Source organism: Syngnathus scovelli, chromosome 3 (genome assembly GCF_024217435.2).
Source record: "Syngnathus scovelli strain Florida chromosome 3, RoL_Ssco_1.2, whole genome shotgun sequence".
NCBI lineage: Eukaryota > Metazoa > Chordata > Actinopteri > Syngnathiformes > Syngnathidae > Syngnathus > Syngnathus scovelli.
In genome coordinates this window covers 8,237,663-8,252,204 of record NC_090849.1, presented here as the reverse complement: position 1 = coordinate 8,252,204, position 14,542 = coordinate 8,237,663, and the positions used below count along the sequence as shown (strand labels likewise).

At 46.4% G+C, this 14,542-nt stretch overlaps 1 protein-coding gene across 2 annotated transcripts in view; it reads right to left on the bottom strand.

Annotated features, from left to right (window-relative positions):
- npr3 (natriuretic peptide receptor 3) overlaps positions 1 to 14,038 on the bottom strand; it is an 88,585-nt gene extending 74,547 nt beyond the window's left edge. Inside the window, exon 1 of one of the 2 annotated variants that reach the window (XM_068650195.1) lies at positions 13,006 to 14,038. In XM_068650195.1, coding sequence (XP_068506296.1) covers positions 13,006 to 13,669 — 664 coding nt within the window. In that variant the 5' untranslated portion in view covers positions 13,670 to 14,038. The remainder of the gene's footprint in view (positions 1 to 13,005) is intronic. The other variant, XM_049716446.2, reaches the window with a different exon arrangement.
- Positions 14,039 to 14,542: the final 504 nt, after the last annotated feature.

Below are 14,542 nucleotides of genomic sequence, written 5' to 3'. Positions count from 1 at the left end.
CCTTTATATATAACAGTGGCTTTGTGTGGAAGCAGAGGAAAGGAGACTTACCACTCATTGAATATTTTACCACTGTCCTGTGAATTAAATTGGCTTTAGGACACTGTAGGTGCCATTCGAATTGCCAACTCCGAAATTTAGAAAAATAAACCTTGGGAAAATCAAATAGCAAACAAAAGTCGCTACCCCAACATGAATTAAAATGCAAAGATTGGAAATTAATGGAAGGGGTAGACACCGAAAATATAAAATATCTTGACAAATGCATATTTTGGACAGAGGTGGGGGGGGGTTGCATTATGCGACGTGGCGGTGGCGAGGCTCTCCGCACTTCAGTTGCTCCCCCCACCCTTGTTATCAGCTGGGAAGATTGTCATGTCTATGTTGTGGGCCTGTGTGTTTGTTTCTGTGTATGTTTGTCTTTGTGTATCAGTTCGTTATAAAGGTTGGAATTGCGTTAAATTGGTGCACGAAAACGGTGTGCTAGACAATGGTTTATCAGATTTGCATTGTTAAATGTAAAAATTAGAAATTATAGAATAATATGAGGGTTGTGGGCAGAAACTCGTCCGACGAGGAGAGTGCCCAACCCTCATAAAAATGTGAGAGTAAGAGAAAACATACATTATAGAACTGGATAAAATTAGGTTAATGATTAGAAATCAATGGTGTTATTATTATTATCTTATCCCCTGCATTGATGGGGGTTAGTAATTGTCCAAATTCTAGTCACATGTTTTGAGGGACCACAGCAACAACATTATACTTAATTTGCAGGCCATTATTTAGTATGATATGACAGTGTCTAGCTAAGTAGACTGTTCTATCAAAAAATGTGAGAGTGAAGGAGGAGGTTTGATTTGTAATCTGACATTTGGGTCCCATTTTGAAGAGCATAGATTGTTTATTTAACAGTTTATCTCGGTGCAGTAAGGATATAGCAATTTTGCAAGACTTAAAATAAAAAATTAAAAAGCAAAATTACATTCTCATTTTCCCAGATGAGAGGAAAATTTAAAGATAAGGAAGACGAAGAAAAGATATAAAAGAACTTGCTGTTGCACAGATAGGAAGATGATGACACAGTGTCAGCGCAAGTTCGCTTAAGAACCGTAGCTGGGAATGTGATGAATGAAGATGAGAAAAATGATCAAATTACAAAGACAGATGTTGTGGCACGGCAAAGCGAACCATCCTTTCCGTCTTTGTACCCCAAATTAAACAACTCATTGCTTCCTATAATTTGAGAGGTGATGAAGTACAACAGGTTTTCATGGCATCCTTAACCAAACATTGGGCAAGCGTTAAAGGCACCTGGAGTCCTTTTGATCTCCAGGGCCGTCCATTGGAATATAACGGGGTGCCATTACAAATACAAATTGACCAACTATTGGGCAGGATAAAAATAAAATTCCAACGTAGAGCAAATTACACAGACATTGGCCGAACTAAACAAAAAGAAGATGAGTTGTTTGAAGACTTTAGACACAGACCAGAAAGAGTGTTCAACTGATGTCTATGATCAACAACTCAAAAATGCTCTACATGCAAATTTGCGACCAGTATTGTGTCGAAAACGAATAAATTCAACACATTTTTTCCCTATAAAATGGTGCCGTTTGGGTTTGAAGTACATAGTCGCTTCAACGGAGGAAAAGCATGATTTAAGATACGCGATTGATCAATGAGAAGGCTATCCCTTGTGCCAGGGGTCTCATTCCCCTTCCTGACGACGGCGAATTCCATGATTGTGTCGATGCTGCTCAACAGATTGCAAAGGCTCTGCCTGATTTGGGAGGTACACTTCTGCCAGATGGTCATGTGGGTTTTGTTGGTGGGTCTTCTAAGAAAAATGAATTTGGTGTGACCCTTACTGGGTATGCCATTGTTACTGCTGACGAAGTCTTGGAGGCTGCTAAACTGCCATCCTATATGTCAGCACAGGCCGCTGAGCTCATTGCTTTGACTGGGGCCTGCAAATTGTTTGCAAACAAGTCCGTCACTGTCTGGACTGATAGTCAGTATGCTTTTGCTACAGTGCACGTTTTTGCTCAGCAGTGGAGCAACCGTGGCATGAGAACTTCTACGGGGAAGCCCGTCACCCATTCCGCATTACTAACTCAACTTTTGGACGCTGTCCAGCTACCTTTAAAGGTGGCGGTTTGCAAATGTGCTGCTCACACTGCAAGCTCTGATCCTGTTTCTCTCGGTAATGCTTTTGCTGACAAATCTGCTAAGGCCGCTGCAGAAGGCCTGCTCCATGTCCTCTCATCTCTCACTGATCATGATTCGATGTCACACATCTCCCCTGATGTGTTGCTTGACATGCAGTCTCAGAGCCCCTCCCAGGAACGACTCTCTTGGGAAAAGCGCGGTGCAACTAAAAACACTGATGGTCTTTTAGTGTGACCTTTGGGCAAACCTGTCTTGCCTCGTAACTTGTTCAAATGGGCTGCTATTTCGAGTCATGGGGTCGACGGGGGGGTATGGTGAAACAAGTTGAAGCTATTTATACGACATACGGTTTTGCAGCTTTTTCACAAGGCAATTTAAGACCTCAGAGAGGAAAGTTCCCGACTCCATTGTATCCGTTTCAGACAATACATATGGTTTATATCCATCCATCCATCTTCTTCCGCTTATCCGGGGTCGGGTCGCGGGAGCAGCAGCTTTAGGAGGGACTCCCAGACTTCCCTCTGCCCAGCCACTTCATCCAGATCATCCCGGGGGATCCCAAGGCGTTCCCAGGCCAGCTGAGAGACATAGTCTCTCCAGCGCGTCCTGGGTCGTCCCCGGGGTCTCCTACCGGTGGGACATGCCCGGAACACCTCCCCAGGGAGGCGTCCAGGAGGCATCCTGATAAGATGCCCGAGCCACCTCATCTGGCTCCTCTCAACGTGGAGGAGTAGCGACTCTACTCCGAGTCTCTCCCGGATGACCGAGCTTCTCACCCTATCTCTAAGGGAGAGCCCGGACATCCTGCGGAGAAAACCCATTTCGGCCACTTGTATCCGAGATCTCGTTCTTTCGGTCACGACCCATAGCTCGTGACCATAGGTGAGGGTAGGAGCGTAAATCGACCGGTAAATTGAGAGCTTTGCCTTTTGACTCAGCTCTCTCTTCACCACAACGGACCGGTACAGGGTCCGCATTACTGCCGACGCTGCACCGATCCGCCTGTCGATCTCACGCTCCATCCTCCCCTCACTCGTGAACAAGACTCCAAGATACTTGAACTCCTCCACTTGGGGCAGGATCTCATCCCCGATCTGGAGAGGGCATTCCACCCTTTTCCGATCGAGGACCATGGACTCGGATTTGGAGGTGCTGACCCTCATCCCGACCGCTTCACACTCGGCTGCGAACCGTTCCAGCGAGAGCTGGAGATCACAGCCTGAAGAAGCCAACAGCACCACGTCATCTGCAAAAAGCAGAGACGCGATGCTGAGGTCCCCAAACCGGACCCCCTCAACGCCTCGGCTGCGCCTCGAAATTCTGTCCATAAAAATTATGAACAGAATCGGTGACAAAGGGCAGCCTTGGCGGAGTCCAACCCTCACTGGGAACGAATCCGACTTACTGCCGGAAATGCGGACCAGACTCTGGCATCGGTGATACAGGGACCGAACCGCCCTTATCAGTTGGCTCGGCACCCCGTACTCCCGAAGCACCCTCCACAGAACCTCCCGAGGGACACGGTCGAACGCCTTCTCCAAGTCTACAAAACACATGTGGACTGGTTGGGCGAACTCCCATGCACCCTCGAGGATCCTGCCGAGGGTGTAGAGCTGGTCCACTGTTCCACGGCCAGGACGAAAGCCACACTGCTCCTCCTGAATCCGAGGTTCGACCTCCCGACGGACCCTCCTCTCCAGCACCCCTGAATAGACCTTACCAGGGAGGCTGAGGAGTGTGATTCCCCTGTAATTGGAACACACCCTCCGGTCCCCCTTCTTAAAGAGGGGAACCACCACTCCAGTCTGCCAATCCAGAGGCACTGTCCCCGATGTCCTCGCAACGTTGTAGAGGCGTGTCAGCCATGACAGCCCCACAACATCCAGAGCCTTTAAGAACTCCGGGCGGATCTCATCCACCCCCGGGGCCTTGCCACCGAGGAGTTTTTTTAACTACCTCAGTGACTTCGACCCCAGAGATTGGAGAATCCGCCTCAGAGTCTCCAGGCCCTGCTTCCGCAATGGAAGGCGTGTAGGTGGAATTGAGGAGGTCTTCGAAGTATTCTCCCCACCGACTCACGACGTCCCGAGTCGAGGTCAGCAGCACGCCATCCCCACTGTAAACAGTGTTGACGTTGCACTGCTTCCCCCTCCTGAGACGCCGGATGGTGGACCAGAATTTCCTCGAAGCCGTCCGAAAGTCATTTTCCATGGCCTCACCAAACTCCTCCCACGCCCGGGTTTTTGCCTCAGCAACCGCCGAAGCCGCGTTCCGCTTGGCCATCCGGTACCTGTCAGCTGCCTCCGGAGTCCCGCAGGCCAAAACGGCCCGATAGGACTCCTTCTTCAGCTTGACGGCATCCCTTACCACCGGTGTCCACCAGCGGGTTCGGGGATTGCCGCCACGACAGGCACCAACGAACTTACGGCCACAGCTCCGGTCGGCCGCCTCAACAATGGAGGCGCGGAACATGGTCCACTCAGACTCAATGTCCCCCGCCTCCCCCGGGACGTGGGAAAAGCTCTGCCGGAGGTGGGAGTTGAAGCTCTTCCTGACAGGAGATTCTGCCAGACGTTCCCAGCAGACCCTAACAGAGCGTTTGGGTCTGCCAGGTCGGACCGGCATCTTCCCCCAACGTCGGAGCCAACCCACCACCAGGTGGTGATCAGTTGACAGCTCCGCCGCTCTCTTCACCCGAGTGTCCAAAACATGCGGCCGCAAATCCGATGACACGACTACAAAGTCGATCATCGAACCGCGGCCTAGGGTGTCCTGGTGCCAAGTGCACACATGGACACCCTTATGTTTGAACATGGTGTTCATTATTGAAAATCCGTGTCGAGCACAGAAGTCCAACAATAGAACACCGCTCGGGTTCAGATCGGGGGGGCCGTTCCTCCCAATCACGCCCTTCCAGGTCTCACTGTCATTGCTTACGTGAGCATTGAAGTCACCCAGTAGAACGATGGAAGGAGCGCTCTCCAGCTCTTCCTCCAGGGTCCCCAAGAAGGGTAGGTACTCTGAGCTGCCGTTTGATGCGTAGACACAAACAACAGTCAGGACCCGTCCCCCCACCCGAAGGCGGAGGGAGGCTACCCTCTTGTTCACCGGGGTGAACCCCAATGTGCAGGCGCCCAGCCGGGGGGGAATAAGTATACCCACACCTGCTCGACGCCTCTCACCGTGGGCAACTCCAGAGTGGAAGAGAGTCCAGCCCCTCTCGAGAGGGCTTGTACCGGAACCCAAACTGTGCGTGGAGGCTCGTCCGACTATATCTAGTCGGAATCTTTCTGCCTCGCACACCAGCTCGGGCTCCTTTCCAGCCAGAGAGGTGACATTCCATGTCCCAAGAGCCAGCTTCTGCAGCCGGGGATCAGACCGCGAAGGTCCCTGCCTTTGGCTGCCGCCCAGCTCACATTACACCCGACCCCTTCGGCCCCTCCCACAGGTGGTGAGCCCATGGGAAGGGGGACCCACGTTTCCATTTTGGGCTATGCCCGGCCGGGCCCCATGGGCGAAGGCCCGGCCACCAGACGCTCGCCTTCGAGCCCCGCCTCCAGGCCTGGCTCCAGAGGGAGGCCCAGGTGACCTGCGTCTGGGCGAGGGAAAACAAAGTCCATTTGTGTTTTTCATCATAAGGGGCTTGGGTGAGCCGTGCTTTGTCTGACCCCTCACCTAGGACCCGTTTGCCATGGGTGACTCTACCAGGGGCCTGAAGCCCCCGACAACATGGCTCCTAGGATCATTGGGGCACGCAAACCCCTCCACCACGATAAGGTGACGACTCACGGAGGGGTGATGACTCACGGAGGGGTTTATATCCAATTACATAAATGTGAAGGGAAAGAATATTGTTTTTTCTGCATTTATTTGTTTTCTGCATTTATCTTATTGTAAAAAGGTGATCTCCGCAGACCCAACCTAAGAATGGAAGGTGAGCAAAGTCTGGTAATAGTGCCTGATCCTGGTGCCAAGATCCAGGGTTGACACGAAAGCTAGCAGAAGCCAATTTCCAACACACCAACCCGAAGCTCAGGGTGTTGACTCTGAGGAGATCCAAAATGTGAGCATTAGAGAGTCATTCGTAAAGTGCTTTAATCGGGCTGTAGCCTGCGCAAAGTCTACCATGTGCTTTTGGTTGCTTTTGCTGGGTTGTGGGATTGTTAGTTTTTTTTCGGGGGTTATTTTATTTGTATGGATAGAGTACCATGAGCCTCGAACATTCTTCTCTCAGGCAACTACCAACGCTGATTCTAATCAATATGGCTCATGGGGAAAAATTGCTAGACATAAGCGCAACACAAAATCCCCTTTTGATCATGTTGTTTGTATTCCAGAAACCGTCCGCGTTCCAACTTGCGTGCCATGGCTTTTATCTTGGACTTACAATAACTCATTAATGTTCACTGTGGCTCCTAATACATCTTCTTCTATTATTTTACTTATGAAAAGTTTGAAAGGTTTTGAAATGGTCACCCCACTACTGGGGATAAATAGCTCGGATATTGGTGGTATTTAACTAGTCACCCAGTTAGCACCGACTCGGGCACCCTTGTCACCACACAAACGCAAATTTTTTGGCTCTCTGGTTCCAATGAAGAGGCTGTGTTCTTTGCTAAACGAGTAACTTTGCAGAATCAGGGCACAAGCCTCCTTTTGACTCTTACACTCCCTGATGGTCGAATTCGTCCTCCAAATGCCACCTTGTTTAACACTTCTTGTTGGGGTTTTCAACTGTAGGCCTGGTCCTCTGGAATCGGTCCTCGGTTTCCTATTGCTATTTGCATTAATAAAACAATGTCGATCGCAGACCGTCCCGTTATAAATAATTACACCCTGTCAGCAGGAGCAAAAATCACAAGTATGCTCCTCACTGATGTAGACAGCTATTTTGTAGCCTCCACAGGAATAAGCGGTCAAACCAACAACTGGCTTCTTATGGCTGAGCAAGCTGCAAAGATGGCTAACACTAGTTGCATTGCATGCATGGGTCCGAGACCTCTTTTGAAAATCATACCTGCAAATATGGTTCCTAAGTGTGCTGTTGTTTTAATGTTAAACTCATCCATTTCACCCACTCATGATTGTTTTAAATGGGATAAGGTTTACCCTGTTGCCTCTATGACAAAATATAAACCCCTTTTTTCGTCCGATGTAGCTAAGGGTAATTTTACATGCATTAGATTACTTGGTACCGGTGAGAAGCTCGGCGCCCTACCTACTCCATGGTGTGGGTCCATGACCAATGTCACTGCCCCTTTTTTGCCCATTGCTCGTAGTGATATTTGGTTTTGGTGTAATAGTAACAAACTTTATGATAGGTTGCCTTTAAACAGCTCAGGCATTTGCGCTTTGGTAACCCTGTTGCTTCCTGTTCATTTGATACCGATGCCCTCCACTCGGCCCTCACCCACCTGGAGAGAAAGGACTCATATGTGAGGTTGCTGTTTGTGGACTTCAGCTCTGCCTTCAACACCATTGTGCCGCAGCGACTCATCTGCAAACTCGACGAGCTGGGCCTCAGTACCTCCCTCTGCAACTGGATACTGGACTTCCTCTGTCAGAGGCCTCAGGTGGTGCGTGTTGGCGACAAAATCTCCGCCAGCATCACGCTGAGCACGGGAGCCCCCCAGGGCTGCGTGCTCAGTCCATTGCTCTTCACCCTGCTGACGCATGACTGCACTGCGACCTACAGCGACAACCGCATAGTGAAGTTTGCTGACGACACGACTCTGGTGGGTCTCATCACGAAGGGCGACGAGACTCGGTACAGGTCGGAAGTTGACCTTCTGACCACGTGGTGCAGGGACAACAACCTCCTGCTGAACGTAAATAAGACCAAGGAAATGATTGTTGACTTCCGGAAGGGTCACACAACACACCTGCCGCTGATCATCGACGGTGCTGTGGTGGAGAGGGTGAGCTGCACCAAGTTCCTGGGGGTGCACATCAGTGAGGACCTCTCCTGGTCCGAAAACACCTCGTCACTGGCGAAGAAAGCTCAGCGCCGCTTGTACTTCCTGCGGAAGCTCAGGCGTGCATGTGCTCCTCAGGCAGTCCTGTCTACATTCTACCGTGGCACCAATGAGAGCGTCCTCACCAGTTGCATCGCTGTCTGGGGTGGTAACTGCACTGAACAGAACTTGAAGGCCCTGCAGCGCATAGTGAATACGGCTGGTAAGATTATTGGTGCTTCGCTACCCTCCCTGAAGGACATTTACACCTCCCATGTCGCCCGCAAGGCAACCTCGATTGCCAGAGATGTGAGTCACCCGGCTCACTCTTTGTTTGACCTTCTGCCCTCTGGGAAGAGGTACAGGAGCCTGCGCTCCCGCACCACCAGACTCGCCAACAGCTTCTTTCTCCAGGCTGTTAGGGCCCTGAACTCGCTACCCCCTTCTGCGTAGCGTGCGGCACTGTTGCGCTATTTTCGGGAATGTCTGCTGTACGCGCACTTGCTCCTTTTTTTTCTGCTCCTCCTATTTATTTATTTATTTATTTATTTATTGTTGTGTTATTTATTCATTATTTATTCAGCACGCTTTTGTTATACTTGTTTACTTGTTTGTCTGTTGTGAGCCATGTCTTGTCACCGTGGGATAGGGGGGAACGAAATTTCGGTTTCTTTGTGTGTCTTTGGCATGTGGAGAAATTGACAATAAAGCTGACTTTGACTTTGACTTTGACTTTGACTTTGAATGTCCTCTTATGATCTAACATCTTTTACTAAGTCCGTAGTGCCCGTGTTCTGGCCGAGAACGAAACGAAACGCTGAATGGCGGGGCGCAGCTAATCCAACTTACATAGACGCCATTGGTGTTCCTAGAGGAGTACCGGATGAGTATAAGCTGGTGAATCCGATAGCAGCTGGTTTTGAATCCGCCCTGTGTTGGTGGTGTACTATTAACAAAAATGTTGACAGGATTAACTACGTCCATTACAACGTGCAGAGGCTTGGAAACTAGTCCGAGGCGGGTTTCAAGGCGGTCCACTCCCAACTGGCCGCTACTTCCCTCATGGCTTTCCAGAATCGAATGGCCCTTGACATGCTACTCTCAAAAGAGGGCGGTGTCTGCGCCATGTTCGGTGAGCAATGTTGCACGTTTATTCCAAATAATACTGCAGCCGGCGGAAGCTTGTCCCTGCGGACCTTGAACCGGAAGATGAAGGAACACAGTGGGGTGAACACAGAGGTTTGGACCGACTGGTTGAACGTGTTCGGAAAGTACCGCACCCTGGTTTCCTCTGCCCTGGTCTCCATTGCCGTTTTCTCTGCCATTTTGACCTTGTGTGGATGTTGTCGCATCCCTTGTCTCCGATCCCTAATTAACAGGCTAATTACAACTGCTATCTCTCCACCAGCTGAGACTTTCCCGTTGCTCCAAAGGGATGACCTTTCGATCGACGGGGGTTCCTTCTCTAGTGACGACCCGGTCAGCGACGACCCGGTGAGCGAATCTATTGTGGTAAACCTGTCCGGTTTGTTTCCTGAACCTGGCTTTGCCGATTAAGACTCAGTTTCCTCTCGAGTGTAAGTTAGTTCTTGCGAAATGTGATCCCTTGGCTGAAAATCTTTTTGAAGTGGCCATATGGGTGATGAGTTGGTCTCCGGGAACTTATGATAAAACAGGGGGGAATTGTTAGATAAATTGTATATATATGTTATCATGCGTTCCCTAATGAGTACTTATTAATAAAGTTATTGCACAGAATGCTTGCTGTTTCGCCTTGCCGACGTCCACCAGTCCACAACAAGTCATACAATGCTGTCTGGAGCTTCCTGACCTTCTACACCTCTGGGAATCCAAGAAAGTTGTTGATAGCTCAATCTATTTTGTTGATGTCTGCACATGGCATTTTGTCTTTGCACTCTTTTCTCATGGTGTCTTGTCTGTGACTTCTTGTTTCACATAGAATCTCGTTTCTTCTCTCATGAGACAAAGCCCACGCTTCCCCCCACCTATCTGGGGCTAGTCTCACATTGTGGGTAGGGCATTCCAAATAAAAGGAGTGAGGAGTGTAAACAGATTTTTAGTGTAGTCGGATTGCTGTAAGTCTGAATGCACTCCTCGCGAGAAAAGACTCAATATTCTGCCTCACTGGTTTTGTCTGCTGATCCTTTTGCTGATTCTGAACCTAATAATGTCCTTCCACTAAAAGCATGTTTACTGCGTGTTGTGGTCCAAAATAGGTGATTTGGATGAAACCATTACTAAACATTCGTTGCAAATAGAATAAGGTAGAAGCAAACTTCACTGTGTGATGAAAAAAAAGTTCAATCTTTTATTTGGGAGTCTTTGCGTTTACTCATATGCATAAAAGCCAAAATTCTGTGAGCCTTGAAAGATCAGTGAGAATGCTCTGAATGAGCAAGCACTCAAATTTTCTCTTTTTTTTTTCATAGCTGACAATGAAGGAGTTAGGTGTGCTAAAAAAAAAAAAATCCTACTTAACCCTGTCATTGTCTAATACAGCACAAGTAGTTTTCAGCTGGCAACAACCGTTAGACTACTTCTCCAAGTCATTTCAATAGGTGAAAATGAATCTGCACACTTACCTCTGTTGCTAAAAGCTTTACACAGTTGCAGTTCCTATGGATTCAAACCAGAGTGACTCAAATGTGCTGTTTTACCAGGCAAAAGTGCTGTGACATTCCATAGCCCCAAATCTCACCTACTAATGTTTCTCAATAATGAACTGAAGTTTGTTGCTATGCACAATTAAAATTTAAGAAAAGTTCTTATCTAAACAAAATGAAAAACAATCATTATCAAGTGTAATGTCTTATCTTCACTTTTAATAACTCCATTCTGCAGACACACACCCTTTATGAGAGGCACATAAAGGTCCAAGTGGAAGACACACAGTGCTATTATCCCAGTCACAACGAATCAGGCAAAAGTAAAAGATGTAGTATATATTTTTCTTTTTTACGTTTCTTCTTTTTCAATGATGTGGACTAATGCTACTTTAAATTTCACTCTCTTTTTTTACATCTCAACTCTTATACATATTGCACTTTAAAGCTGTGTTCATGTGTTAAACTTGACATTTTGAGTTGAATGTTTTTTTTGTTGTTGTTTTTTAATGTTGTGTTTTGTCAAATAAATTGACTATTTGTCGTTTTCTTTTTGCTGATCCAAAAAGAACGACCCAACGTGTGACATGTGATTGAAAATGTGAAGTGTATAGGAGCATGCATCTCCCCAATAAAAGACAATTCAATAGATATCTCAATACATGGGGAGCGTTATGATTAAAGACAGCTTTGATTTTAAAGTGGAAGTCACTTAGATTACATTCTATGTAATTACAATTCCATTCAGTATGGCATTGCTCAATTCGAGAGAGTAATACGAATTTCTTGATGTCATTTTAAATGCACATGAATGAACTTCTCAGTGCTGTAAATATGGCATTTCCTTTAAAGATGGATCTTTTCAACACAAGATGATGAAGATGATTATGTAAGTAAATCTCAATATATTTTAAAGTGGAACAAATTGGTTCGGTTCCATTTGATGCACTTGCATTGATTTCAGGAGACCTATATTCTTGAATACAACACCAGAGCTTTATCAAAACTTTTGTGTTTTAGGAGTGACTCATGTCCATCATAACGAGACTAATACCAAAGATATTATTTTGAATTATATTTTGGTGGCCTGCATCGCTTTGTAAGCGTGTTATTGTAATGTACATAGTATGAATGAAAGTTGTGGAGGCTGGCTTGACTTCTCAAGTGCAAACTGACTTGACTGCAGTCAGAAAAACATTCATAATCAGATTGGAATCAATTTGTATTTTGGTGTTTCTTTGTTTGTTTTTTGCTTCACTCTGTCTACCGCCAACTTGGGTTTGTTTACATGTTTCCTTTTAAATATAATTCTAGTTCTACATAGTGGAAAAAAGGTGTACCGTATTTTCCGGACTATAAGTCGCTCCGGAGTATAAGTCGCACCAGCCATAAAATGCCCCAAAAAGTGAAAAAAACATATATAAGTCGCTCCGGAGTATAAGTCGCATTTTGGGGGGCAATTTATTCGACAAAATCCCACACCAAAAACAGTCATGAGCGAGCAACAACAGGCTAAACAATAGCAACAACAGGCTAAACGATAGGTATGCTAACGTGACAAATACAAACAAAGAGCTGAGAACGGGCCTGACGTAACATATAGAGTGATTAAGGACAACTATTACATGAATAACATGTTTATAAAACCATCGGTGTCGCTCCAATTCATTAAATAGCAACAACAGGCTAAACGATAGGTATGCTAACGTGACAAACACAAACAAAGAGCTGAGAACGGGCCAAATAATAATAAATAATAATAATAAATATAAGAGGAGCAAAAATAGAGCAAGTGTACATACAGCAGACAGTGGACTTGGATATGGTGCTTTAAAGTGTTAATTGCTTTATTTGATGTTTTCTCTATTTTTTATGGTTTGAATATGTTCAAGATAAAGATATAAAAGCATGTGAAGTGATCAACTATACTAAAAATAACATGGGAAGTGGTCAACTATACTTGTAAGTAAGTGATGTCTTAATGCTCAAGTAAAAATTTGTGAAATAAAACATATATAAGTCGCTCCTGAGTATAAGTTGCCCCCCCACCCAAACTATGAAAAAAAGCGCGACTTATAGTCCGGAAATTACGGTAGTTACACTTCAATTGGCTAAGGATAGAGTAACATTTTAGACAAACTGACTGACTGATTGATTGATTGATTGATTGATTGATTGATTGATTGATTGATTGATTGATTGATTGATTGATTGATTGATTGATTGATTTCCATAACAAATTGAAGTATTACCTTGAGTGTCATAGATGCTTTGGATGATGTCGTCAGTGTCCAGCGGGTCATCATGGGAAAAAGTAAATGTTTTAATGGTTAGGTCAGTCATTAGATGATATATTCCCTCCACAGTGAAGTAACAGTTGCGCTCCTCCTTGTCGTCTTCATAGATCAAGGCGGCGGTCTTCCACGTGAAGTGCTTGAACATTGCACTGAATGTATCTGCCATTTTTACATAGGATGGTGCGATGCGCGTAAGGTGGGAGAATTCGGTATCCTTATTGCTAAAACCTGCGGCCAGGGCACCTGCTGAGATCACTGGAATATTCCAGTGGGACGCCAGTCTCACCACCGCTGCCGCCTCGTACTCGCATACTGGACCCAAAATCAGATCAGGCTTCTTCACGTAAGACCTGTCCACCAAGTGGAAGAGGGCATCATTCACACAATTGGAGTTCTCAAAGTGGATGTTGAAATGGAGGTCGGAGTAGGGGGCTCCTGTAGTCTTCAGCTTCAGCTGCGCATAACGAATCGCCGGTGCGACCCTCGCATATGAAAAAAGATAAGTGTCATTTTGGGGCAAAAATACCACAACATCTATTTCATCGGTCAAGGTGTGTACAATCACAGCTTGGTTACAGAAAATAAAAAAGTACACCCACGGCGAAATGAAAAGTAACATGCTGCAACTTGCGTGTTGAAGTCGCAAGTCTGTAAAACAAAAAATGTTGGACGAGAGGCTCAACCGCTTCCCCCCACCCCCTGCCTGTTTTGTAGTCGCAAAGTGAAAGATCCACCGAGACTAAACACAGTTAGTCGGTGATAAACTATATGACTAAAAAAAATTCTTCAAAAGTCCGTGTTTTATTTGGAATTGAGATGTCCCTCGAGGAGTCCTCAATTTGTTGCCAGTTATCTGCTTAACTGTTTGCCTGCTCGATAAATCTCTGCCAGTGGTCACCGTGCACACACGCTGACTGACCGTCGCCTGGAGTTTTGAAGCATCTTTTTGGGCTCTGTCGTGCGTCATTGGAACCATCCCCACCTCCTTCTTAAAGCTACAAGACTGTACCTGAATCACACTGAGAGCCAGGGTTTATTAAACGCCCAATTACACGGTTTTCACTATTGTCATATAGTTAGGACCAGACATTTGGGGATTTTGCCGTCCACAATGCATTTGAAGGCAAACATTCAAGATTTGGTGGTTTCCAAAAGTATGGCGTTTACGATTCAAATAAATAAAAAAAATAATAAAAAATAAAACAAGTTGACATAGTAAGTCGCTAATGGTGCAGGCTGACACTGACTCGTGTGTAGGATCAATTCTCGCTCAGTGACGGTGTGCATGTGGATGGAGAAACCCTACTACAGTCAAACCTCGGTTTTCGAACGTCTTGGTTCTCGAACAAATCAGAATTCGAACGAAAAATTCGAGATTTTTTTTGCTTCGGTTGTCGAACAAATTTTGGAGGTCGAACCTCGCGAGATGAGCCGAGAGGACCCGAGAAAACCCGACCGCGCGGCCCGGATCCCGAGTGACTCCGTTGTCATT